At 63.8% G+C, this 23,720-nt stretch overlaps 1 protein-coding gene across 3 annotated transcripts in view; it reads right to left on the bottom strand.

The window, feature by feature from the left end:
• Nucleotides 1-245: 245 nt before the first annotated feature.
• The window catches only part of KNDC1 (kinase non-catalytic C-lobe domain containing 1), a 53,632-nt gene continuing 30,157 nt past the window's right edge, over nucleotides 246-23,720 (bottom strand). The window contains exons 11-31 of one of the 3 annotated variants that reach the window (XM_088842444.1): nucleotides 23,366-23,443; nucleotides 22,803-22,896; nucleotides 22,039-22,201; nucleotides 21,285-21,970; nucleotides 20,925-21,069; nucleotides 20,077-20,174; nucleotides 19,173-19,516; nucleotides 17,191-17,220; nucleotides 15,747-15,840; nucleotides 15,565-15,662; nucleotides 15,205-15,425; nucleotides 12,726-12,839; nucleotides 12,053-12,200; nucleotides 11,806-11,985; nucleotides 11,115-11,321; nucleotides 10,763-10,845; nucleotides 10,400-10,550; nucleotides 5,655-5,777; nucleotides 5,523-5,582; nucleotides 4,642-4,799; nucleotides 246-477 (exon numbers count right to left, since the gene is read on the bottom strand). In XM_088842444.1, the coding sequence (XP_088698570.1) occupies nucleotides 246-477; nucleotides 4,642-4,799; nucleotides 5,523-5,582; nucleotides 5,655-5,777; nucleotides 10,400-10,550; nucleotides 10,763-10,845; nucleotides 11,115-11,321; nucleotides 11,806-11,985; nucleotides 12,053-12,200; nucleotides 12,726-12,839; nucleotides 15,205-15,425; nucleotides 15,565-15,662; nucleotides 15,747-15,840; nucleotides 17,191-17,220; nucleotides 19,173-19,516; nucleotides 20,077-20,174; nucleotides 20,925-21,069; nucleotides 21,285-21,970; nucleotides 22,039-22,201; nucleotides 22,803-22,896; nucleotides 23,366-23,443 (3,507 nt within the window). The remainder of the gene's footprint in view (nucleotides 478-4,641; nucleotides 4,800-5,522; nucleotides 5,583-5,654; nucleotides 5,778-10,399; nucleotides 10,551-10,762; nucleotides 10,846-11,114; nucleotides 11,322-11,805; nucleotides 11,986-12,052; nucleotides 12,201-12,725; nucleotides 12,840-15,204; nucleotides 15,426-15,564; nucleotides 15,663-15,746; nucleotides 15,841-17,190; nucleotides 17,221-19,172; nucleotides 19,517-20,076; nucleotides 20,175-20,924; nucleotides 21,070-21,284; nucleotides 21,971-22,038; nucleotides 22,202-22,802; nucleotides 22,897-23,365; nucleotides 23,444-23,720) is intronic. The other 2 variants (XM_088842446.1, XM_088842445.1) reach the window with 2 other exon arrangements.

Below are 23,720 nucleotides of genomic sequence, written 5' to 3'. Positions count from 1 at the left end.
TGGGCGGAAGCTGTTTGTCGCTGAGAAACATAAAGAGCGTTCGGGGGTTCGGCTCCAGGGAGCCTGCTCACCCCGGTCTGGTTTGAGTCTTACATCTTTAAATTTTACAGTCAGCCTCCCGGTGCCATCTCTGCATCCGTGTCTGAGCCTGCGCTCCCGTCCGACGCCCCTCCTGGGCTGCAGGGGGTCCCCGTCCACCCCTGGCCTGTCCTGGGTGCACCCCGCACCCCGGCCCACCCCCTCCGCTACTGGAACGTGGCTCTCATCCTCCGCAGCTTGTCCTGGATCTTCCGGGAGTGCTTCTCGCTGGCCGCCTGCCGGGGGCCCGCCCCGCTGTCTGCCGCCAGCACAGCGATGTCGGCCCCGCTGAAGCGGGCGATTCTCTGCTTGAGCTGGGACTGCAGCTTGGGGTCGGGGGCAAACGTGTAGGGGTTCTCCTGGAACGCGTGGACCTGGCTCACCACCTTGGCAATGTTTCTGTGTTGGGGAGAAACGGGACGTGAGTTTGCACATGTCTCAGGGACGGTGTTGCAGCTGGTGGGCGCTGGCCAGTCCCAGCCAAGCCACGAGGGGCCAGTCTGCTGTTTAATCACAGGCCGGACCTCGTTTCAGGGCCCAGGTGTGTTCATCCACCTGCCCTGCATCTGTCCATCCCTTCCTCCCTCTGTCCATCCGTCCCCCTTTCATTCCACAAACGCTGACTGGAGATGTGCTGTGTGAGGCCCGGTCAGTGCTGAAATCCCCATCCATGATAAGGCAGCCCGGGGCGGCAGACGGGTGCACGCGGATTATTCCACCCGGGCGGGTTGGGTGCTCTGTACTTTGCTCCAGCCCCATTCACTGACGTGGTGCCCAGGGAACCCGCCACACGGGGAGCCAGCCTTTGCCTCCCAGAGCTGGGCGTCAGGTGGCGGCCGGCACTCCGCGGGGTGTCATCTGGAAAATGGGGCCTCTGAGCTGCAGGCCTTGGTTCTGCCTGGGGAGGCTGTGGACTCCCCAGACAAATGTGCCCACCCTGGTTTTAGGTGAAGATGTAGTGTGTCCCATGTGAATGCCTCCATTGTTAATGAGGAGACAGGTGTGCAAACACACGCACCCGTGAACCGGGTCAGGAAGAGCAGACACACGCGGAGCCTGGCCAGGCCCTTTCTGGACTGTGGCCTTCCCTTCATGCTCACTTCCCTTTTGATGCCACGGGCTTCTCGCAGTGAGTGTGCCTTGTGGATAACAGTGTTATTTCTAAACTATTGTCTTCAAAGGGGTGACTGAAGGGGTCTCGCAGGAACAGCTGAGAATGGTGGGCTCAGGGGCCCTGCTCACAAAGCGAGGCTGCTGCCCTTGACCCTGGGGAGGCCGGACCAGCCTCCACCTGACCGCGGTGTGAATGGTGCAGGCAGGGCAGGGAGGATGGAGTGGGAAGACTCCTTGCAGACGGGCTGGCCCTGAGATGGGGGCAGTGTGGACCTGGGGCACTGCGGAGGGGCGGATGTGGCCGGGAGCCCCTGGAGAGGCTGGCCTGGGCCTGAATGCTGAGGGCACCGGTGCCTTACAGGCTGAAGTGGGCAGTGACCCTCTTTGCGGGTGCCTGAGTCCCTGGTGGGGTCACGGTGAAGGTGGTCACAAACAGCGCACAGTCTGCTCCTCCTGGTGGGTCCCCAGGGGTGCCCGCAGCTGAAGGGGTGGGGGCCTGACCAGGGGTCCTCCTCGGTCAGCCCCGGGGCGGGTGTCCAACAGGAGAGCAGAGGCGGATGGAGAGGCGGCTTCGGGGGGCCGGTGGGCAGCTGCACAGCGGTGGGGTTCAGGGTGTGCCTGCTCTCCCAACAGGAAGGGAGGTCGCAATGACTTTCGACCTTGGGGCGGTATTTGGGGCCGTGGATGCCAGCAGTGTGGGAAATGTTTACCCCGCGTTTGTGGAGGAGGAGGCAGCTGGGGGTCCCCTGGGGGGTGTGTGGCAGCCTGGGCCGGGGTGAGGGCTGGGTTGGGGCATCTGGTCCAGGCCTCAGAGAAATAGGAAGGATGGGGAGACCCCTCACCTGGCTGGTTCACCTGTGGGCCCCTACCTGCTTGTTTACCTGTGGGCCCCTCACCTGGCTGGCTCACCTGTGGGCCCCCACCTGCTTGCTCACCTGTGGGCCGCTCACCTGGCTGGCTCACCTGTGGGCCCCCACCTGCTGGCTCACCTGTGGGCCGCTCACCTGGCTGGCTCACCTGTGGGCCGCTCACCTGGCTGGCTCACCTGTGGGCCCCTCACCTGGCTGGCTCACCTGTGGGCCGCTCACCTGAGCTTGCTCCACCTGTGGGCCGCTCACCTGGCTGGCTCACCTGTGGGCCGCTCACCTGAGCTTGCTCCACCTGTGGGCCGCTCACCTGAGCTTGCTCCACCTGTGGGCCGCTCACCTGGCTGGCTCACCTGTGGGCCGCTCACCTGAGCTTGCTCCACCTGTGGGCCCCTCACCTGAGCTTGCTCCACCTGTGGGCCCCCACCTGCTTGCTCACCTGTGGGCCACTCACCTGGCTGGCTCACCTGTGGGCCCCTCACCTGAGCTTGCTCCACCTGTGGGCCCCCACCTGCTTGCTCACCTGTGGGCCGCTCACCTGGCTGGCTCACCTGTGGGCCGCTCACCTGGCTGGCTCACCTGTGGGCCGCTCACCTGAGCTTGCTCCACCTGTGGGCCGCTCACCTGCTTGCTCACCTGTGGGCCCCTCACCTGAGCTTGCTCACCTGTGGGCCGCTCACCTGGCTGGCTCACCTGTGGGCCCCCACCTGCTTGCTCACCTGTGGGCCCCTCACCTGAGCTTGCTCCACCTGTGGGCCGCTCACCTGCTTGCTCACCTGTGGGCCCCCACCTGCTTGCTCACCTGTGGGCCCCCACCTGCTTGCTCACCTGTGGGCCGCTCACCTGGCTGGCTCACCTGTGGGCCCCGACCTACTTGCTCACCTGTGGGCCGCTCACCTGGCTGGCTCACCTGTGGGCCCCTCACCTGAGCTTGCTCCACCTGTGGGCCGCTCACCTGCTTGCTCACCTGTGGGCCGCTCACCTGGCTGGCTCACCTGTGGGCCCCCACCTGCTTGCTCACCTGTGGGCCACTCACCTGGCTGGCTCACCTGTGGGCCCCTCACCTGAGCTTGCTCCACCTGTGGGCCCCTCACCTGAGCTTGCTCCACCTGTGGGCCCCTCACCTGAGCTTGCTCACCTGTGGGCCCCTCACCTGCTTGCTCACCTGTGGGCCCCGACCTACTTGCTCACCTGTGGGCCCCTCACCTGCTGGCTCACCTGTGGGCCGCTCACCTGGCTGGCTCACCTGTGGGCCCCTCACCTGAGCTTGCTCCACCTGTGGGCCCCTCACCTGCTTGCTCACCTGTGGGCCACTCACCTGGCTGGCTCACCTGTGGGCCCCTCACCTGAGCTTGCTCCACCTGTGGGCCCCTCACCTGCTTGCTCACCTGTGGGCCGCTCACCTGGCTGGCTCACCTGTGGGCCCCGACCTGCTTGCTCACCTGTGGGCCGCTCATCTGAGCTTGCTCCACCTGTGGGCCGCTCACCTGGCTGGCTCACCTGTGGGCCCCTCACCTGAGCTTGCTCCACCTGTGGGCCCCTCACCTGCTTGCTCACCTGTGGGCCCCTCACCTGCTGGCTCACCTGTGGGCCCCCACCTGCTTGCTCACCTGTGGGCCCCTCACCTGCTGGCTCACCTGTGGGCCGCTCACCTGGCTGGCTCACCTGTGGGCCCCGACCTGCTTGCTCACCTGTGGGCCGCTCACCTGAGCTTGCTCACCTGTGGGCCCCTCACCTGAGCTTGCTCCACCTGTGGGCCCTTCACCTGCTTGCTCACCTGTGGGCCCCTCACCTGCTTGCTCACCTGTGGGCCCCTCACCTGCTGGCTCACCTGTGGGCCCCCACCTGCTTGCTCACCTGTGGGCCCCCACCTGCTTGCTCACCTGTGGGCCGCTCACCTGGCTGGCTCACCTGTGCGCCCCCACCTGGCTGGCTCACCTGTGGGCCCCGACCTGCTTGCTCACCTGTGGGCCGCTCACCTGAGCTTGCTCCACCTGTGGGCCGCTCACCTGGCTGGCTCACCTGTGGGCCCCTCACCTGAGCTTGCTCCACCTGTGGGCCCATCACCTGCTTGCTCACCTGTGGGCCCATCACCTGCTTGCTCACCTGTGGGCCCCTCACCTGCTGGCTCACCTGTGGGCCCCCACCTGCTTGCTCACCTGTGGGCCCCTCACCTGCTGGCTCACCTGTGGGCCGCTCACCTGGCTGGCTCACCTGTGGGCCCCCACCTGGCTGGCTCACCTGTGGGCCCCCACCTGCTTGCTCACCTGTGGGCCGCTCACCTGAGCTTGCTCCACCTGTGGGCCGCTCACCTGGCTGGCTCACCTGTAGGCCCCTCACCTGAGCTTGCTCCACCTGTGGGCCCCTCACCTGCTTGCTCACCTGTGGGCCCCTCACCTGCTTGCTCACCTGTGGGCCCCTCACCTGCTGGCTCACCTGTGGGCCCCCACCTGCTGGCTCACCTGTGGGCCCCTCACCTGCTGGCTCAGCTGTGGGCCGCTCACCTGGCTGGCTCACCTGTGGGCCCCCACCTGCTGGCTCACCTGTGGGCCCCCACCTGCTTGCTCACCTGTGGGCCGCTCACCTGAGCTTGCTCCACCTGTGGGCCCCGTTGGTCATGGTGAAGCCCCCCGTCTCCAGCTGCTGCATGTGCATGGCCAGCAGACGAGCTGAGGGCAGGGTGGGCTGGGCCCTGAGGCGCCGTCCTTCCATCAGACACAGGCTGTCGCTCTTCAGAAAGACCTGGGACCCAGATGGGCGTGGGTGAGCAGGGGTGGGGGGCATCCCAGGCACCCAGCAGGGCTGGCCAGTGCCAGTCGGTGTGCGGGGCACCATACCCCGATTTGCCATCCAATTCAAAATGCCCCTCGGCTCCCAGACTGGGGGTCCAGGTTCTGCAGTGCGTGGGCACAGGAGGAACACTGACCCCCCCAGAAAGCCACGTGCTTCCTGCTGCTGAAGTGCTGGTTCCAGAAGCAGGGACCCCCACCCAAGTCAGACTGAGCGTCGGCCAGCGGCAGGGCCCCGGGGGACCCCCACCCACGTCAGACACAGTTCTGGCCAGCAGCAGGGCCCTAGGTCTGCTGTCAGCTGAGGACACACGGGCGCCCTCCCGCTGGCAGGGAGCTGGACCAGGCTGGATGCAGGCTGCTCCTGGGGCCTTGGCCCCGTCAGCCAAAGGCTGTGTCCTTGCTGAGCGTCTTTTGAGGGGCAGCCAGGAGGCGGGTGGGCTTCGGGCACCCCAAACCTCCGGAGGGAGTCAGACCCATGAGGCAGTCGGCAGGCAGGGCTCCTGGAGCGCCCCTGCTGCCTCTGCCCGGGGGACGGGGAGGCCTGGGGGAGACGGGGAGGCCATGCACAGTCCTGGGGTGCTGTGAGGTGGGCACCGTGAGGCAGACAGCCTGGCAACCCGTCCTGCCACCCCTGGGGGGACACGAGCACCATGGAGCTCATGCACACCGGTACCTCCACAGCTTTCAGCTCCTCCATGACCTCTGCTATCTTTGTGGGCAGAATTCTCCAGGCCTAAAGTAAAAGCACAGGTGAAACCCCCTGGCCACATGGGGGCTCCCTGCCCGGCCATGCAGGGGGACGCACCGGGGACTGTCGCACGGCCGCGTGCTCCAGACCGCCCAGGATCTGCATGGCTGTGGCGAAGTTCCTCTGCTCGTAGCAAGACTTTGCGATCAGCAGAAACTTGGAGAGCAGGTTCACCTGCAGCTGAAACCGGAGAAGGAGACGCTCACATCCTGAGCTCCAGGGGTGGAGGGGCAGGGTCGGCATCGGGGTGGGCAGAGCAGGCGGCCCTGAGGGACAGGCACAGGCAGGCCATGTGCGCACTGTCCCCTGGACAACCCTCGGCTCAGGACAGAGGGGGCAGCGGGGCACGCCCCTCTGGGAGGGGTCCCACAGGGAGCCACGGCAGCTTCTCCTCTGCCTGGCAGGCGGGACGGGGTTGTGGTGCCTGCTTCCACAGGGTTGCTGGTCTGCAGGGCAGAGCACTGGGTCGGCTAGGAGCCCCCAGCACCGCCCCCCAGCCCCAAGGGAGTCTCTGCCCATGGCCCAGTGCGTGGCCCCTGTCACTGCTTGGATTTCACACGATTCCGGTAACTTTTGGAAGATTCTGGAGGGTTCAGCTGACCCCTCGGAGGGAGGTGCTGCACTCAGCGGACCGTCGCCACGGCCAGCGCCGTCCTTCCGGGGCGGACGCCACCTGCGACCCCACACACGGCCTGCGGCTGCGCTTGGCGGCGCTGGGGCCCCGGGACGGCCCAGGCGACACTCAGCTCGTGGCCCCTCCCCTGCCTGGGGTGAGAACAGTACCAGGCCTGCTTCTCCCGTTGGCGTCTCTTTTCTTCACAGGTCTGGACAGATGCAAAGCAGGAGCTCCCCAGCCAGCGCAGGCAGAGCCGTCCCCACTCGGGGGCCAGGCCTCGTACGCTGGAGTCTCGGGGCGGTCTTGAGTAACCAGCCTCTCTCCCGCCCTCGGGCTCAGCACCGTGGCCTGTGTCCTCTGCTGTCCCCACGCGGGACTGAGTGACACTCCCCGGGATGGGCGGTGGGCTGCATGGCTGGTCCCTTTGCCGTCGGTGGACACGGGGTGGCTTCCTCGTGCTGGCTGTTGTGTCCTGTGAAGCTGCACCCGTGGCTGAGGCCAGAGCCCTCATTTCCCTTTGTTCTCCTTTAGTTGTCTACAACAAGGGCTTCCCGGTGGCTCTGCTGGTGAAGAATCTGCCTGCAGTGCAGGAGACCTGGGCTCAGTTCCTGGGTTGGGAAGGTCCCCTGGAGAATGGAAAGGCTACCCACTCCAGTATTCTGGCCTGGAGAATCCCACGGACTGTGTAGTCCCTGGGGCTTTCCCTCTCAGACGCGTCACACTGTTTCCTTTTCCTTGTGACCTTGTGTTCCCACGGTCCCGGGGGTGTGGTCTGAACGGGATGCGCTGACGAGGTAGAACCTGCAGGGGGCGGCGTTCACTGCCCTCGGGGCCTCCGAGCCCCGGGCAGCCCCGCTCCCTGCGCCGCCCGCAGGCAAGGGGGGGCGCTGTTACATCTGAGGGCTTTTGTTCGGTTCACTTCAGTCGCTCAGTCGTGTCCGACTCTTTGCGACCCCATGGATCACAGCAAGCCAGGCCCCCTGTCCGTCACCAACTCCCGGAGTTTCTGCAAACTCTTGTCCATCAAGTCGGTGATGCCATCCAGCCATCTCATCCTCTGTCATCCCCTTCTCCTCCCGCCTTCAATCTTTCCCAGCATCAGGGGCTTTTCAAATGAGTCAGCTCTTTGCATCAGGTGGCCAAAGCATTGGCATTTCAGCTTCAACATCAGTCCTTCCAATGAACACCCAGGATTGATCTCCTTTAGGATGGACTGGTTGGATCTCCTTGCAGTCCAAGGGACTCTCAAGAGTCTTCTCCAACACCACAGTTCAAAAGCATCAATTCTTCAGCGATCAGCTTTCTTCACAGTCCAACTCTCACATCCATACGTGACCACTGGAAAAACCATAGCCTTGACTAGACGGACCTTGGTTGACAAAGTAATGTCTCTGCTTTTAATATGCTGTCTAGATTGGTCATAACTTTCCTTCCAAGGAGTAAGCGTCTTTTAATTTCATGGCTGCAATCAGCATCCACAGTGATTTTGGAGCCCAGAAAAAAAAAGTCAGCCACTGTTCCCAGTTTCCCCACCTATTTGCCGTGAAGTGATGGGACCAGATGCCATGATCTTGGTTTTCTGTATGTTGAGCTTTAAGCCAATTTTTTCACTCTCCTCTTTGAGTTTCATCAAGAGGCTTTTTAGTTCTTTGCTTTCTGCCATAAGGGTGGTGTCGTCTGCATATGTGAGGTTATTGATATTTCTCCTGGCAATCTTGATTCCAGCTTGTGCTTCCTCCAGCCCAGTGTTTCTCGTGATGTACTCTGCATATAAGTTAAATAAGCAGGGTGACAATATACAGCCTTGATGTACTCCTTTCCCTATTTGGAACCAGACTTGTTCTATGTCCAGTTCCAACTGTTGTTTCCTGACCTGCATGCAGATTTCTCAAGAGGCAGGTCAGGTGGTAGTATTCCCATCTCTCAGAATTTTCCACAGTTTCTTGTGATCCACAGTCAAAGGCTTTGGAATAGTCAAAGAAATAGACATTTTTCTGGAACTCTCATGTTTTCGATGATTCATTGGATATTGGAAATTTGATCTCTGGTTCCTCTGCCTTTACTAAATCCAGATTGAACATCTGGAAGTTCACAGTTCATGTACTGTTGAAGACTGGCTTGGAGAATTTTGAGCACCCCTTTGCTAGTGTGTGATGAGTGCATCTGTGCGGTAGTTTGAGCATTCTTTGGCATTGCTTTTGAGATTGGAATGAAGACTGACCTTTTCCAGTCCTGTGGCCACTGCTGAGTTTTCCAAATCTGCTGGCATGTTGAGTGCAGCCCTTTCACAGCATCATCTTTTAGGATTTGAAATAGCTCAACTGGAATTCCATCACCTCCACTAGCTTTGTTAGTAGTGATGCTTTCTAAGGCCCACTTGACTTCACATTCCAAGATGTCTGGCTCCAGGTGAGTGATCACACCATCGTGATTATCTGGGTCATGAAGATCTTTTTTTTGTACAGTTCTTCTGTGTATTCTTGCCACCTCTTCTTAATATCTTCTGCTTCTGTTAGGTCCATACAATTTCTCTCCTTTATCGAGCCTATCTTTGCATAAAATGTTCCCTTGGAATCTCTAATTTTCTTGAAGAGATCTCTAGTCTTTCCTGTTCTGTTGTTTTCCTCTATTTCTTTGCACTGATCACTGAGGAAGGCTTTCTGATCTCTCCTTGCTATTCTTTGGAACTCTGCATTCAGATGCTTATATCTTTCCTTTTCTCCTTTGCTTTTTGCTTCCCTTCTTTTCACAGCTATTTGTAAGGCCTCCTCAGACAGCCATTTTGCTTTTTGCATTTCTTTTCCGTGGGGATGGTCTTGGTCCCTGTCTCCTGTACAATGTCATGAACCTCCGTCCAGAGTTCATCAGGCACTCTATCAGATCTAGTCCCTTAAATCTATTTCTCACTTCCACTGTATAATCATTCCGTTTGTTCCGTTCCATCGCTCAGTCGTGTCCGACTTTGCGACCCCGTGGACTGTAGCCTACCAGGCTTCTCCATCCATGGGATTCTCCAGGCAAGAATACTGGAGTGGGTTACCATTTCCTTCTCCAGGGGATCTTCCCGACCCAGGGATCAAACGCGGGTCTCCCGCATTGGAGGCAGACGCTTTAACCTCTGAGCCACCAGGGAAGCCCCACTGTATAATCGTAAGGGATTTGATTTAGGTCATATCTGAATGGTCTAGTGGTTTTCCCTACTTTCTTCAATTTCAGTCTGAATTTGGCGATAAGGAGTTCACGATCTGAGCCACAGTCAGCTCCCGGTCTTGTTTTTGCTGAGTGTATATTGAGCTTCTCCATCTTTGGCTGCAAAGAATATAATCTGACTTCAGTGTTGTCCATCTGGTGAGGTCCGTGTGTGGAGTCTTCCCATTACATCCTCTGGCTCAACTGTTGAGTTTTGGCCGTTTTCTGCGAGCAGAGTTCACACGTTGAAGTCTGTTTCTGGGTTGTTCTGACGGCAGAGTGACGCACAGCACGGGACCGTGTGTGTTTTGGGCTCGATCAGCGCGTCTGCCCAGGGCGCTCTCCCTCGTCCCCGCAGAGACCGCAGTGCCCCGCGCACAGCCCCCCCTGCATCCTCCGCTCACAGGGACACTGGCACCATCCCTTGGCCGCCACCCCAGGTGGGGCTGGAGACGGCTCTGGCCTGTGGCCGGGGCACAGATGCCCGTCCCTGCATCCCCCCAAATTGCTTGGAGGCCTATGTGACGCCCCTGACAGGGTGAGCAGAAAGTTGCAGGTTGGTGTCGCTCAGGAGGACATCGAGGATTGGAGCAGACGGGGGCGAGGGCGGGATCCCAGTGCCCACATCCCGGCACAAGTGAGGAGGGGTCAGTCTGTCACCTAATAAACCTCTGAAGTTGGAAGATTCTCCCTGAAAGGGGAAAGACTGGGGAACTCTGCGTGTGTTCATGGGCCTTGGGGCTCCCTGCGGGTTCAGAGAACTCAGGGCTCGGGGAGGGAGATGCTACAGAGGCTCTGCATGTGTTAGTCATCAATGGGGGGTGGAGGCCGGGGAGCCGTGGGGTCCCCTGCCTTGAGTGCCCCTTGTGCTTCCCTGCTCCAGGGGCTTCAGCTTGGGATGCCTCCCTGCACCCCCAGCAGAGGGGCTTGCCCAGGGAGGTGCCCTCACCGCTGGCACCCCCGACCCAGTGCTGGGGCCAGAGCCTCGGGCACCGACCTTGGAGGTGTGGCTGGTCACGATCTCGGCGGCCACCCAGGTGCTGACGTCGTCCTCACTTCTTAAAAGCTGTAACAGGTATTTGTCCTGGACGTAGTTGGGCAGAAATAAGCTGCAGGTTTTGGCTGACAGAGACTCAGAAGAGCTGGCCCTACAAGAGATGCAGGCACGGGTCCAGCATGTCCCAGCCAGCACGCGGCAGTGCCCGGGATCCCGAGGAGGGGGTGGTGTCCAGCCCGGAACCACAAGGCATTGCCCATCAGCCAGAGTGTCTGGAAAGGCATTTCAACCCAGCGGAAATAACCGGGTAGAGCCCTCAAGACCCTCGGCCACCCCAGCGTCTCAGGCTCCACAGACACTCACTTGGGGACTGCTGCACTTTTGTCCGTGATGCCCAGGGCCCGCGAGTTTAAGAAGTGGACGGGGTGGCACTTCTGAAACAGCTCCTGCCAGGGACAAGGACACAGAGGGTGGGCAGCGCCTGTCTCAGGGCCGGGTCTCTGGATGGGGGACTCTCCACGTCCACCCAGACAGCGGCAGGGGGCGGGGGGCAGTCGCTGGGTCACTGTCCCTGCCATCGCCTGCCGGGGCCCGGGTCGGCAGGGGCTGGGAAGGGGCACCTGGGGGCTGACCACCCGCCAGTTCTAGCAGGGAGGGCCCTGTGCCCATGCAGGGCAGCACGCCCCCCGCATGCCCAGTGGACCTGGCGCCCCACCTGCTGGAGCAGCGTCAGCTGGCTGAAGAGCTGCTGGGTGCTGTACTCGGTCAGGAAGTAGGGCCCCTTCTCGCCGGCCTTTGTGTAGGGCCCGTAGAAGTCCTCAAGGAAGCAGGGCTTGGGCAGGGCCGATGCGATGCTATACTGGCGCTCCTTGTGGTGGGGCAGCACCAGACCGTTGCCCCGGGAGAGCCGCCAGGGGAAGCTCTGCAGGGCAGGTCCCTCCGGTCAGGGTGGGCCCGGGCAGCCAGTGGCTGGGAGCCCCCAGCCTGGCTCAACTAAAGCCACAGGGCAGAGCCCTGCCTCCTGCCTGCGGCCGCACTGACCCCAAGATTTCAGCGGCTCCCCCACGGACGGAGCTGTGCGGTTTGGTGCTGCCTGCATGCGTCATGGTGAGGTCCCCCGAGACCCTGCCCCTGTTCCCGGCCACATCCCAACCCTGCCCTTGGCCCAAGGGTCAGGGTGGTGGGGCGGTCTGAGCCCCTGGCCAGTCCTCTGCTGTCCTTGTCCGGGGCTGTGACAGGAAGTGCCAGCCTCACAGGGCTGCTGCCCCGGAGCTGCAAGACAGAGTGTGTGCACACGCCTCTGCCTGTCTGTGCTGTGGATAAAGGCATGCACGCGTGTGCCTGTGTGTTAAGTGTCCCCGCACCGGGCGTGGGGCTGGTGCCCATCTTCCCGGGAGAGGCCGCACCTTCCGGGAGACGGCGTCCTCTGAGAGCCGCTTACACAGGGCGCTGAGGGGCCTGACGGCCTCCTCCGCCTCCTCGGGGTCCTCCAGGTCTGTGCTGCGCAGTGCGCCCTCGGCCCGCCGCTCGGCGCTCGCCTCCAGCAGGCCCAAGAGCTGCTCCACGGAGCTGTCCAGGGGCAGGATCTGGGCAGAAGCATGTGGGGTCACCTGCTGCCTCCCGGGGTTGCGTCCCCCCGCCCACCGCCCTCACCTGGGAGGAAAGGTAGTCCTGGAGCCTGCCCAGGAGCCCGGCGTTTCTCACGAAGTCCACGGCGTAGCAGTCCTCCAGCCAGGCCTGCAGGAGGCAGAAGCTCCGCCTGTAGATCTTGGTGAAGGTGGAGGTAGGCTCCTGATGGGCCCTGGAGGCAGAGGAGGCCTGAGCCAGGCAGGGCCCCCTGCGCCATCCCCAGACGGGACGGGGTAGGGGAGCGCGGCTCTGTCTTCAGGGGGCACCAAAGCCTCGCCCCACCCCGCCCGCTCGCCTGGGCAGGAGAGGGGCCGCTGCAGCCACCCCCCCCTCCAGCCTGCCCTGAGGCTGGGAAGGCAACTGGTGTGGTGGGGTGGGCTGTGCGGGTGCAGGGGATGGGGTCAGGGCCTCTGTGACTCCTCTCCTGGGGCGCCCAGCCTGATCTTGTGCAGGCGTCTGGGGGCACGGACAGGCCAGCTCAGAGACGGCGCGAGCACATCCAGCACTGCCCACCACCCCTCCTGTGCTGACCCTGCTGCTGGCTGAGGTCCTTGGGGTCCCCTGTACACCCCCCAGCACCGTCCTTGCCCCCACCCTGCTTCTCCCCACCGTGGGCGTCAGCGGCCGCTCCTGGCCCGTCTGTACCCCTCTCCGCCGCTGTCCTCGCCCCGGCCCTTGGTGCCAGACCCTGGGGTACCTGGACAGGGTGCTGCTGATGCGGTCCAGCAGGAAGTGCAGGAAGTCGTGGGGGCTGCAGAAGTAGCGGAAGGTGTACAGGAACTGCTGCACGTAGCCCTCCAGGAAGGCGCCGCTGCGGGGGGGCAGGGTGTCAGTGCAGGCCGGCCAGCGTCCACTCCTGGTGTGCGTGCGGGTGTGAGTGGTGACCGTATGCAGGGGTAGGTGCGGGTATGGGTGTGAGCCTGTGAATGTGTGGATGTGAGTGTGTGCAGCAGGGTGTGTGGGTGTGTGTGGGTGTGTGTATGGGTGTGAGTGTGCGGCTGTGTCCACAGATGAGTGTACAGGTGTGTGTGCGGGCGACTGCAGCTGTGTGCACTGGTGTGTGTGTGCAGGTGTGTATGGGTGTGTGTGCAGATGTGAGTGTGCAGGGGTGTGGGGGGTGTGCAGATGAGTGCACAGTTGTGGGTGTGTGTGTGGGTGTGTGTGCAGCTGTGAGCATGCAGGGGTGAGTGCAGCTGTGTGCACTTGTGTGTGTGCGCAGGTGTGAGTGTGTACGTGAGTGCAGATGTGTGTGGGGGAGTGAGTGTGCGGCTGTGCAGAGGTGAATGAGCAGGCGTGTGCACCGTGAGTGCGGGTGTGCGCAGGTAGGTGTGTGGCTGTGTGTGTGGGCGGGTGTTAATGTGAGTGTGCGGCTGTGTCTGAGTGCTTACATGTGAGCACAAGGGCCCTGTGCTGGAGGCACCAGCTGGACCACCACTCAGAACCAAAGAGCCGGGGGTGTGGGGTACTGACCACGTTAGAAATTCCTCAACGTTTTCAGTCTGAAGACTTTAAAATATTTTTTAAAGGTTTTTTCCGGCTGTGCTATGCGGCATGCAGAACCTAGTTCCCTGAGCCGGGAGCGAGCCCTGCGCCTCCTGCATTGGAAGCTCGGGCTCTCCACCACTGGACGCCAGGGAGGTCCCTGAAGACTTCCTTAATCTCAGTTTTTGAGGCTCTCCCTGTGTCTCCTCGTAGAAACCACTAATTTAGAAAGCTGAGCGCGGGCAGGGGCCCTTCCCCAGCTGCAAATCACTGTCAGGAAAGAGATGGGGGGGGGTTGGGGGTCCTCGGCCTCAGGCAGGGCCCCCCCAGCGCCAGGAGAGCGAGAAGGAGGTGGGGGTCCAGGAGAGAGGCCCCGGGGCCCGCTGGTCCCCTGCCAGACCCAGCCAGCCGCAGGCAGGACTGGGCAGCCGGGGTCTGGCTTCCCGCAGAGGGGACACCTTCTCAAGGGTTCTGTGCTCACGCGTAACATGCACGCCCCGTGACACACACACGACATCCCCTGGAACAGTTCAGAAGGCTGTGGTGCTGAGTGACACCCCATCCCGCAGGAGAGGTGGAGGAGGAGGCCTGAGTCTGAGGGGCAGCCCAGAGCGTCCCCTGGTCGGAGGCCCCTGGCAGCCCACCTGGGGAGGGCGACTTGCGGAGGCAGAGGCAGCTGCCCCCAGAGGGCCCTGTCCCCCACTGGCTGTCAACAGACTCCAGCCCAGAGAAGACCCCAGGGGCTCCGGAGCGGCTGAGTCCTCAGAAGCCTGGGGTGGTGCTCCCACCATCGGAGGAGGTCTGTGTCCAACCCAGTTGGAGCAGGAGGGATGGGCCCTCAAGGAGGCTGCCCAGAGCCTGAGTCCTACGTGGGGCTCGTGGGTGCATGGAGGGATAGGGGCGGTCAGCAGTGCCTGGGGGCCCCTGGGAGCGAGCGGCCTGGCCCCTCCCTGCTACAGGCAAGCCCTTGCGCCTGTGTTATTAGTTGGGGGGGTCCCATGAACCTAAGGGGCTTCCCCGCGGGCTCAGCAGTAAAGAACCTGCGTGCAGTGCAGGAACCACAGGAGATCTGGGTTCGATCCCTGGGTCAGGAGGATCCCCTGGAGGAGGGCATGGCAACCCACTCCAGTCTTCTTGCCTGGGGAGTCCCATGGACAGAGGAGCCCAGTGGGCTACAGTCCCTGGGGTCGTGTCGAGTCGTGACTCAGGTGACTTGGCACGCGTTCACGTGAATAACCCTGCTCACGCCCAGCAGCGCTGTGGAGAGCCGGCTGGCTGCAAGCTGCCTGCAGCCCCGGAGCCCAGTGTTAGATAAGGGGCGTCCGACCTAAAAAGCTGGGCGGTCACGGTGCCTTGGGGGGGCCCGGCTGTGTGGAGCCAGGAGCCCGCCAGGCTCAGTCATGGCGGCCGGGTTCCCGGGGGTCTCCTTCAAAGTGCCCCCTGCACACCTGACCCAGACGCCCAGATCCATGCGTGTGGGTCTGGGCCCCTCAGCCAGGAGCCTGGCCAAGGTGGCCAGAGGGCACCGACAGAGACAAACAGATTTCTGATGGAAACTCTACCTAGGAACGTGCAGAGCCGTCTCAGGAGTGCAGGGATACGCTCCACCTCCTCCACCCCACCCTGGGCCTGTTCCCCCTGGTCTCCGGCAGCCTGCGGGGCACAGGGGTCCCAGCGTCCCCCCTGGACCGCACCTGGAGTACAGATAGGCCATGAGCCCGAGCGGGGTGCCGGCCTGCAGGACGCGCGCCTTGGGCTGCCGGCTGCCACGCGAGTGCTTGCTGACGTTGTAGAAGATGAGGGACGAGGACTCGTCCAGGGGGCTGAAGTCCAGCGTGTCACAGTGGGCGGCCGCGATGTTCACGATCACGGGCAGTGCGCAGGGCTCCAGGCCCCACTGCTCCGCGTACACGACCTGGGGCACGAGTCAGCGCTGTCTGTCTGCCCAGCCACCCGCTCACCCCATCCCTGAGCCCGGGGTGGCTGCTCAGAGGCGGGTGTGTTTCCGAGGGTTTAGCGGGAGGAGCCTCTGGAGGGATAGGTTGGGGCCTTGCCTGGAGGTACTTCTTGGCCAGCCCGAGGAACTGCACCTTGGACCGCATCTCCTCCAACTGCCCTTTCAGTTTGGACAACATGGTCTTCACCTCAGAGCCTGGGGGTGGATGCAGTCAGCACGAAGCGCCCGACCCTCTAGGGACGCCTGAACCCCAGCCCGGCCCTGGTCCAGCAAGGCTACCTTTGTTCCGCTTCTCCTTCTGTAGGAGCTTCTGGTAGAACTTTAGGGTCTTTCTGAAGTTCCTCTTCTCGATCATGAGCTGCTGCTCCAGCTCCTGGAGAGGAAACAGCCGTGAGCCCCCAGCGCCTGCCCTCGGGGGTTCAGGGAAAGCAGCCTCGCCCAAAGGGCTGAGGTGGGCCTTCAGGATGTCCGTGTATGCTCAGTGGAACTGGGAGACGTCTCAGTAGAGTGGAAAGAACCAGATTCGATGGACTTGCCCAAAACAAGGCAGCCAAACGTGTGTGGTGTTGGTGACCACCAGCCCTCCCCACCAGGCCGCCCGGCCTCCCCACAGCTGCCCAGGAGGAAAGGCGGGCAGAGCAGGGTGGGTGCATCCAGTGCCCTCTGGTCAAAGGGGTTGCCTTCCAGAGAGAAATCCAGGCGCCACGTCCACACGCCTCTCGTGGTTTCCTCGGTCTCAGGGATCAGCCATGAGTGTGGGTCCATGGGCACCTGTGGTCCCATGAGGCACCTCTGTGGCCTCAGATCCATCCACTGAGGCCCCCACCCCACATGTACTGCCCCTCAGGATTCCTGTGCGATGTGGGCTGGGGGCCGATCCCCCGCCATGTGCTCAGCCGCCTTGCTTTGGGCACGAAGCTTGGACACAGCCAGCAGGGCAGACCCCAGCAAGCCCACCAAGGCAGTCCTGCCCTGGAGCCACATGCAGCCCCCTGGAGCCCAGCACTGTGCTTCTGTGTAGAGCCCCAAGGACAGCGGGGGCGTCAGCCAGGCCAAGACCTTAAGGATAAGTGCGTGAACGAAGATTCGCAGGGTGGTCGGTGTGAGTGGCGTCAGTCCCACAGGCACAGCCTGGCAGGCACACCGGCGGGCTCGGCCCCAGGCGGGTTCGGGCGGTGGGTCCACATGAAACACTCAGGTTATTTCCTCCTGCCCTAACCCAACCAAGGGTTCTCATAGAATTAAAGGAGCATCCGTTCATTAAACCGATAAACGGGGATGACCTGAGTCACAGTTTAGGGCCACTGAATTTATATGGACCTGAGGTAGACAATAAATAAAACAGGACTCACAAGTGGGAAAACCCAGAAAGTGTGGACAAAGAGAAAACAGGTGAACGTCAATCAGTGCCTCCCACTTAAACGCTCGGAGCAGAGCCTTGTTAGGACAGCAAGCTGAGCAGACAGGCGAGACCGCATGCAGCCGGGAGGATGGCGCCCCCGCGTGGCCGGCGGCGGGAGGTGACCGCGCCCTCTGGCGGCTCTGCCTACCCAGGCCTCACGCACGCTTGCCTTCTGGGAGCAGATGTGAAATGTGCCCACAGGTGTTTTATGCCTTTTGTGTTTTCCCAAGGCCCCTGTTTGTAACAGACACGGTGGGTCTCTGAGTGTGGAGCTGGGGTCAGGGTCACCCGGGTCAAGAGCAGAGGCGTGTGGGCACTCACCTGCCTGCACTCAGGTTCCAGGGGACACGCCTTCCGGGGGCAGGAAGAAGGGAGATACACGGTCACCGGTCGCCCGCCCGGCATTTCCCAGCCCACCGCGCCCCTGGGGACCGTCCCTCGTGTGCACCGCCTGCAGAGCCGCTGTGGGACCTGGCGTGGGAACCTCCTCCCGGCCTTGGGGTCGCAAGCAAGCCACAGACAGCAGCCCAGCGCATCTGGGACCCAAGCTGGTCTCCTGTCCACCTTTAAGGACCACCCTCATGGGGCGCAGGGGGCAGCTGGGCTCATCCATGGTCCAGTCTCCCTCCAGGAGCTGCCACGCCAGGAGAGCCCGGGATCGAGGTCAAGGGCCCCGCGGACCCCACCAGGCACCTGCCCAGGAGGCCACAGGCAGCACCCTCCCCAGCCTGAGCATGGTGCGGCTGGAAACGGGCTGTCTGTCCTCAGGGGCCCACACTGATAGAATGCCACCAGCAATCATGACCTGTGACATCCGAGGTCGTGACCTGTGGTGTCAGAGGTCATGATACATAATATATGAGGATGTGATCTGTGATACAGAGGTCATGACCTGTGACATCTGAGGACGTGACCTGTGACACTGCAGCATGTGACCCGTGCCATCAGAGGACACTCAGGCCAGCCCGCCGCCCTGCCCAGCACCGTTGAGCAGGGGCTGCTGGCAGGTCCGCGCGGAGCTGCCTCTGACGTGGCCACGTCCTCCTGGCCCCTCTCCCAGTGGCCCTCGTCTGGGGTCCCATCTCTTGGTCCAGCTGAGGTCAGTGTGACAGCAGTGCCTTGATGGGACACTGTGGGTACCCGGGCTCGGAGTTGAGGGGGTGCCAAGGAAGCCCACCAGGGTTCAGGGACCCCCCACCCCAGTCTTCTCTATTAGATCCAGTTACACTGCATATGGGGTTTCCCAAGTGGCACAGCAGCAAAGAACCAGCCTGCCGGTGCATGAGACTGGACACATGGGTCCAGTCCCTGGGTGGGAAGGTCTCTGGGGGAGGGCATGGCAGCCCACTCCAGTGTTCTTGCCTGGAGAGTCCCGTGGACATAGGGGCCTGGTGGGCCACAGTCCCTGGGGTCGCAGAGCACACACACGATGCGTGGCTGCCAAGAGCACAGGCGGCTGCTGGCTCCAGGACAGGCCTGCCGGGCTTTTCTCCTGGGACTGAGCAGCCAGGTGAGGACACCCAGGAAGGCATGGATGGACGGTGCTGAGGCTCACGGTGCGGGGCCGCAGGGGGTGGGGGGGCGGGAGTGGGGCGCCCGGCCGCTGACCGCTCCCTCCTGTCTGCCGCTGGGGCCCTGCCCTGCGCATCTGTGGCCCAGGTGGGAGTCCTGGTCACTCAGGAGGGGGGCTGCAGTCCAGGTCAGGGCTTCTGGTTGCGAAGGGGCAGGCCCCCAGTGGCCAGGCAGGGACTGGGAGTTCGGAGCTCCGTGGGGCTGCCCTGCACGTGGGCTGGCCAGGCCTGGACACTCCCATCCAGGGCCTGCCATCACCCTGCTGACCTGGCAGGAGCCGGGGCTGCCCCTGACCTGGAGGAGCACAAGGGGTGTGCTGCCCACCAGAGAAGCCACCCTGGGGCCTGGCCGAGCTGACCTGAGCTGGCCGCCACAGGCCAGGTGGTTCTCACCTCATCATGCTGACTCTGCTGCCCAAAGCCAGCTGTGGTCCCCAGGGCAAGGTGACCTGCCAGTCGGCCCCTGGTGGCCAAGAGCCCAAAGAGAGAGAAGCCACTTCCTGCCCCCGAGGTGGGGGGTGCACGCACATGAACACAACCCCCTTGGAAGACACACAGTGGGGGCCGCGCCCGGCATGGTGGCCGCGGGAGCAGGTGGGACCTGGGAGCCCTGGCTCGAACATGGCCTCATGGCCCACGGTGCGCTGGGGCCTGGCACTGGACCCCTCCCCAAGCCGAGGGCAAGCGCGGGGCCGAGCACCCTTCCCCAGCCGAGACAGGCGCAGGGCTCACCGGGCTCTGGGTGTCGGCCGCAGGGTCCCTGGGGGCCTTCTGTCTGGCCAGCTCCTGCACGTAGCTGTGCACATCGGCGCCGAAGCAGTCAGCCTCATAGAAGGCACTACACCAGCCAGGGCTGCAGCTCGGCGTGCCCGCCAGGGCAGGGCTCATGGCTGGGCCGCGCTTGGGGGGCCGGGAGGGCCGGGACTCGGCCTTGGCACCCCCAGCCAGGCCCCCACCCTGCGGCTGGGCCTCCGGCTGCCGCTCCCTCCCGGCTTTGACGGACTGCTGAGGCCGGAATCCCACTTCGAAGTTGCCCCGAGAGAGCTCATCTGAGTCCACACCTGGCTTCTCCTTCCCTGGACAGAGGAGAGAGGGTCACATGGCGACGTGGGTTCCAGGAGACAGTCCAGCCCTGACTGTTGGGAGAAGCGTCAGGTCCTGAGGAGGGGCTGGGAGGGTCCTTCCGAGTGGGCTGCCATGCAGGGCGGAGTCAGTGTGGAGATCTCAGGGAACCTGGGACGAGGCAGAGGGACCTGGGAACCTGGGGTCCCAGCGAGCTGTTCTCGGTCACCTCCACCCAGCGCACGGTGCCCAAGTGTGCGTGCAGTATGAGGGCCATCCTGCACATGAGCACGGCCAACACTGCCTGGCCCTTAGGACTGTGACCCGTCAGATGGGGTTTGGGGACGTGACCGAAACTTCAGTTATCAGGAGCCCGGGGCTCCAGCTGCAGGAAGGACCTCGGGGGTTTTAAATGGCTTGTGTCCAGGAAGGATGCCATTGTCACCCCATCACCACACTGCTGACCCAGCCCTCGCCCTTGCCACCCACTGTGGGCCTGGGGAGCACTCCTCCCACCCTCCCCCCACAGAACAGACCCCCTGGAGAAGGGTCTTACCCCAGAGCCCTGTCTCGCCTGACCCGAGACGCGAGGCCCTTCTGCTGGACGGTGAGCAGCTGCTCGGAGCGTGGGTCCCGCTGCCCTCGGGTTGTGGCCCGGTCTCTTCGGGAGCACTGTCGTCAGAACGGAGGATCCTGCAGGCGCCCCTGGGACCCCTCCCCCGGCTGACCAGAGGTGCCCCCAGGAGGAAGGTGGGAGCCTCGGGCTGGAGGCCTGGCCGCAGGCATGGTGGACACGGGCCCTTTGACAGAGGGCCTTCCGGGCCCGTCTCCCCTCGAGGGCCCTCCTGCAGTGCTGTGACAACAGGGCTTGGCTGGGGTGGAAGGCAGGTGTGCGTAGCCCTCGGTGTGGGGTGCTGGGGGCCGGGAGGACTGGGGCTGAGCCGGGGCTCGGGCTGGCCTGGGAGTCAGTGCACCCGGCCTTTCCAGGTACAGGCCTGCCGGGTCCCCTGTCCACATCATCCTGTGCAGCCTCCCGGAGGGGTTGGGCCACAGGCACCAGGCCTGTCCTGTGAAGGGTGGGGGCCAAGAGCGATGGGGAGGGGCCGGAGGGAGGCCTGCGGCCCTGACTCCTGCAGCCGCCGCCTCGCCTCCGACCCAGGAGGGAGCGGGGCAGCTGAGGGGGGGGATATGTCCCTGCAGGGGCACCCGCCCACGCCCCAGGGGCTGGTCCAGGGATGGGAGGTGCCCCCTTCCCGCCAGAGGAGCGGTTCTGCAGGAGCACTTCCTCCAGAAATGGGGCGTGTGGTGGCTGCTTTGGGGAGGGTGCCCAGCAGGACTGGAGTGGGAGGCGGGCCCCTGGGGCAGGCGGGGATGGGGGTCCAGGCGGAGGAGTCGGGGGTCCGCGCCAGGGGGTGGTCTTACTTCCCCGAGGGCGGCATCCGACCGTTCACCACCTTGAATAGGTTCTGCAGCAGCTTCTCGCCCCAGAAAAGGTCGCAGAACTTTTCTGATATGGCCCCGCAGAACGTGGCGTAGGTGAGGTCTTTCAGGGCATAAATGTACTCCCCTGCATTGGCGGAGGGACGAGTCAGGATGCAGTGAGCGATTTTCCGGGTCCTGGGGGCTGGCGAGGAGGGTGCACAGCCAGGGGAGGGGCAGGCGGGTCTGGGACCCTCCTCCTGCTCCGCCCATGCTGGGCCGCATCATGGCGGTGGGCTCCGTGGTGACCTCCCCCGTCCCCGCGTGCCCGCCCCTGCTCCTGGGCCCTGTGACCCCTGGTACCCATGATCAGAGCCTCCAGCCCGCGGTCCAGGTAGCCGTCGAAGGCAAACTCCTCCTGGATGAGGCGCGTGGCCTCCTGCAGTGACGGGCAGGCCGCCCCCTCCTGGAGGGGTGGGGCGTCCACGCTGGATGGACAGAGCTTGTGGTCTGCTGGCTGCGGCAATTCGGGCTGATCTCCTGGGGCGGCCCCAGGGCTGTCTGGATTCCCTGTGGCAGGGGAGGGGCCGTGTGTGGCTAATGGGGGGCTCTCAGGCTCCTGGCCTGCCTCCTGGGTGGTCTTGCTTCTAGGTGGCTCAGCTGGGTGGCGAGGGCTGCGGGGTGCTGTGGGGGGCCTGGGGGGCTGGGGCCCAAGCCCAGCAGAAGATGCTCGAATTGGGATGGGCTCCTCTGACCCTCGATCCTGGGAGGACTCCTGTGTCTCCAGGGCCAGGGTCAGGGCCGGAGATTGTGGCGCTGTCGTCGATGGCCCCTCTGGTGGGCTGGCGGGGCTGGGGGTCCAGGGGCACCCCTGGGCTGAGCCTCTTGGCGCTGACTCCCTGAGGGTCCCTGGGGTGCTGGGCGCTGGCTGCACAGCTGTCTCCAGGCTGGGGGCCGTGAGGGCCTGCTTCCCATCACCCTGAGGGTCCAGCTGGCCTCCTGTGGCCTCTGGGCTCTCTGCTGGCCCTGAGGTCAGGGTGGGCCTGTCCCTGTGAGCAGAGCAGACAACATTCAGGGGGCGCCTGGGACCCCGCCAGCCCCCGGGAGCGGCACTCACCTGGAGACACCTGCCTCCGCAGTAAGGACGGTGGGCCTGCGGTGAGCGTCTGGAGAGCTGAGCGCCTCTGGCGGCAGCGCGGCCCCTCGGAGGCCAGAGGGCTGACCGGGCACTGACCCCTGCACGGCCACAAGCCTGCTGTCTCCAGCGATCTGCACGAGGTCTGGGGAAAAACAGGGTGACCGGGTGGGCGAGGGCCTTCGTGGGGGCTGGCTCTCGGGAGTGCTGGCCATAGCGAGTGCAGGCCATCAGGAGTACAGGCCTTAGTGGGTGCTGCCTTTGTGGGTTAGGGCCTTTGTAGGGGCTGGCCATAGCGAGTGTGGGCCTTCGTGGGCGCAGCCTGGACAGGCCAGCAAGCCCAGGGCTGCTGCGAGGGAGAGTCCAAGGAGGGAGCCTGAGGGAGGCACATCTGGGGTTGCCCGGAGCTGGCAGGGAGGGTGCGGTTCTTGGCTGAGTGGTTGGAAGGCTGGAACAGGCCAGTGACCCGGCCACAGACGGGAGGCTCTGAGGGTCCTGGGTGGGGGCGGGGCACTGGGAGACACGGGCCACGAGGCAGAGGCGAGTCTCCCGCTCTGGCCACTGGACACAGGGAGGCCTGAATGCAGGGTCAGAGGAGCCGGGGGGAGTGAGGCAGGGTGGCTGGGGGCCAGCTCTGGACACGGCGTCTGGGGTCCTCAGGCACATCCAGCATCCACGCGGGGCTGGACTCCTGGAGGCAGGGGCCCGGGGCAGGGGAGGTGGGGAGGGCTGGTCCCAAGTCCCACCTGAGTTAGGCCTGGGTTCGGCTGCCAGGCTGGGGTCCAGCTCAACCACTGAGAAAGCGTGCTGCAGGCCGATGGTCTCCTCTTCCTGGTAAACCTGGGGCAGAAGGACACGGCCAGCTCTGCTGAACGTGAGGCCCCGGGGCATGGACTCCGCAGCCCGAGCCCCCCCAGCGCTGATGGGCCTGGCTTCTGTCTCTCTGGAGCGGGAGCCCCCAGGGCACATGGGCTTCCGGGAGCAGTGGGTTCTGCTGGTTCCTGGGGTGGGGGCCGGTCAGGCCCGGGGCGGCCAGGCCTCACATGGATGAAGGTAGCGAATGGGCGTTGCATCCGAGGGACGGTGTTGCCACCTGACATGGCCCCGCCCAGTCAGCACGCCCGGAAGCTGAGGGTCACTCTGAGACCCCCAGGACGTGCCAGGGGTTCAGCAGAGACCCAGGGCGGGGGCCTGGCCCCCCAACAATGGCACAGTCGGGCCAGAGGATGGGGAGTGGCCTGCTGCCCTGGCCCGGGGCCCCCTCCTCCCTGCGCAGGAGGAGCAGGAGCCTCCCCCTAGCCCGGCTTACCCGGCAGGTCAGTGCCCTCAGGTGGGCCAGGATCTTACGGCTGTCCATGCCCCGCTGCAGGAGGTAACCACTGCAGGTCTGAAAGCAAGCACAGCCCAGTGTCCAGATACACGGGCATGCTGTGTACTCCCAGGGTGAAGCCTGTCGGAGTGTGCAGTGGCAGCCGGAGGCCTGGGGGCTTCTCGGCAGGAGGACCCCACAGCACGCGTTCATGGGGAAAGCCGGGGGGCTGGGCTGCGATTCCGAGTCGCTGGCTATCCTGGCCGTGATCAGCTGGGACACCCCGGATCGAAGGGCTACACCCAGCCTGGCGGATCCGTGGAGGAGTATGGGAAGGCAGGCATGTGGGGGTCCG

The sequence above is a fragment of the Moschus berezovskii genome, chromosome 12 (assembly GCF_049115385.1).
Source record: "Moschus berezovskii isolate FMDL1 chromosome 12, NW_MosBer_1.0, whole genome shotgun sequence".
NCBI lineage: Eukaryota > Metazoa > Chordata > Mammalia > Artiodactyla > Moschidae > Moschus > Moschus berezovskii.
The sequence above is the reverse complement of the archived record's forward strand: the minus strand, read 5'-3'. Positions and strand labels throughout refer to the sequence as shown.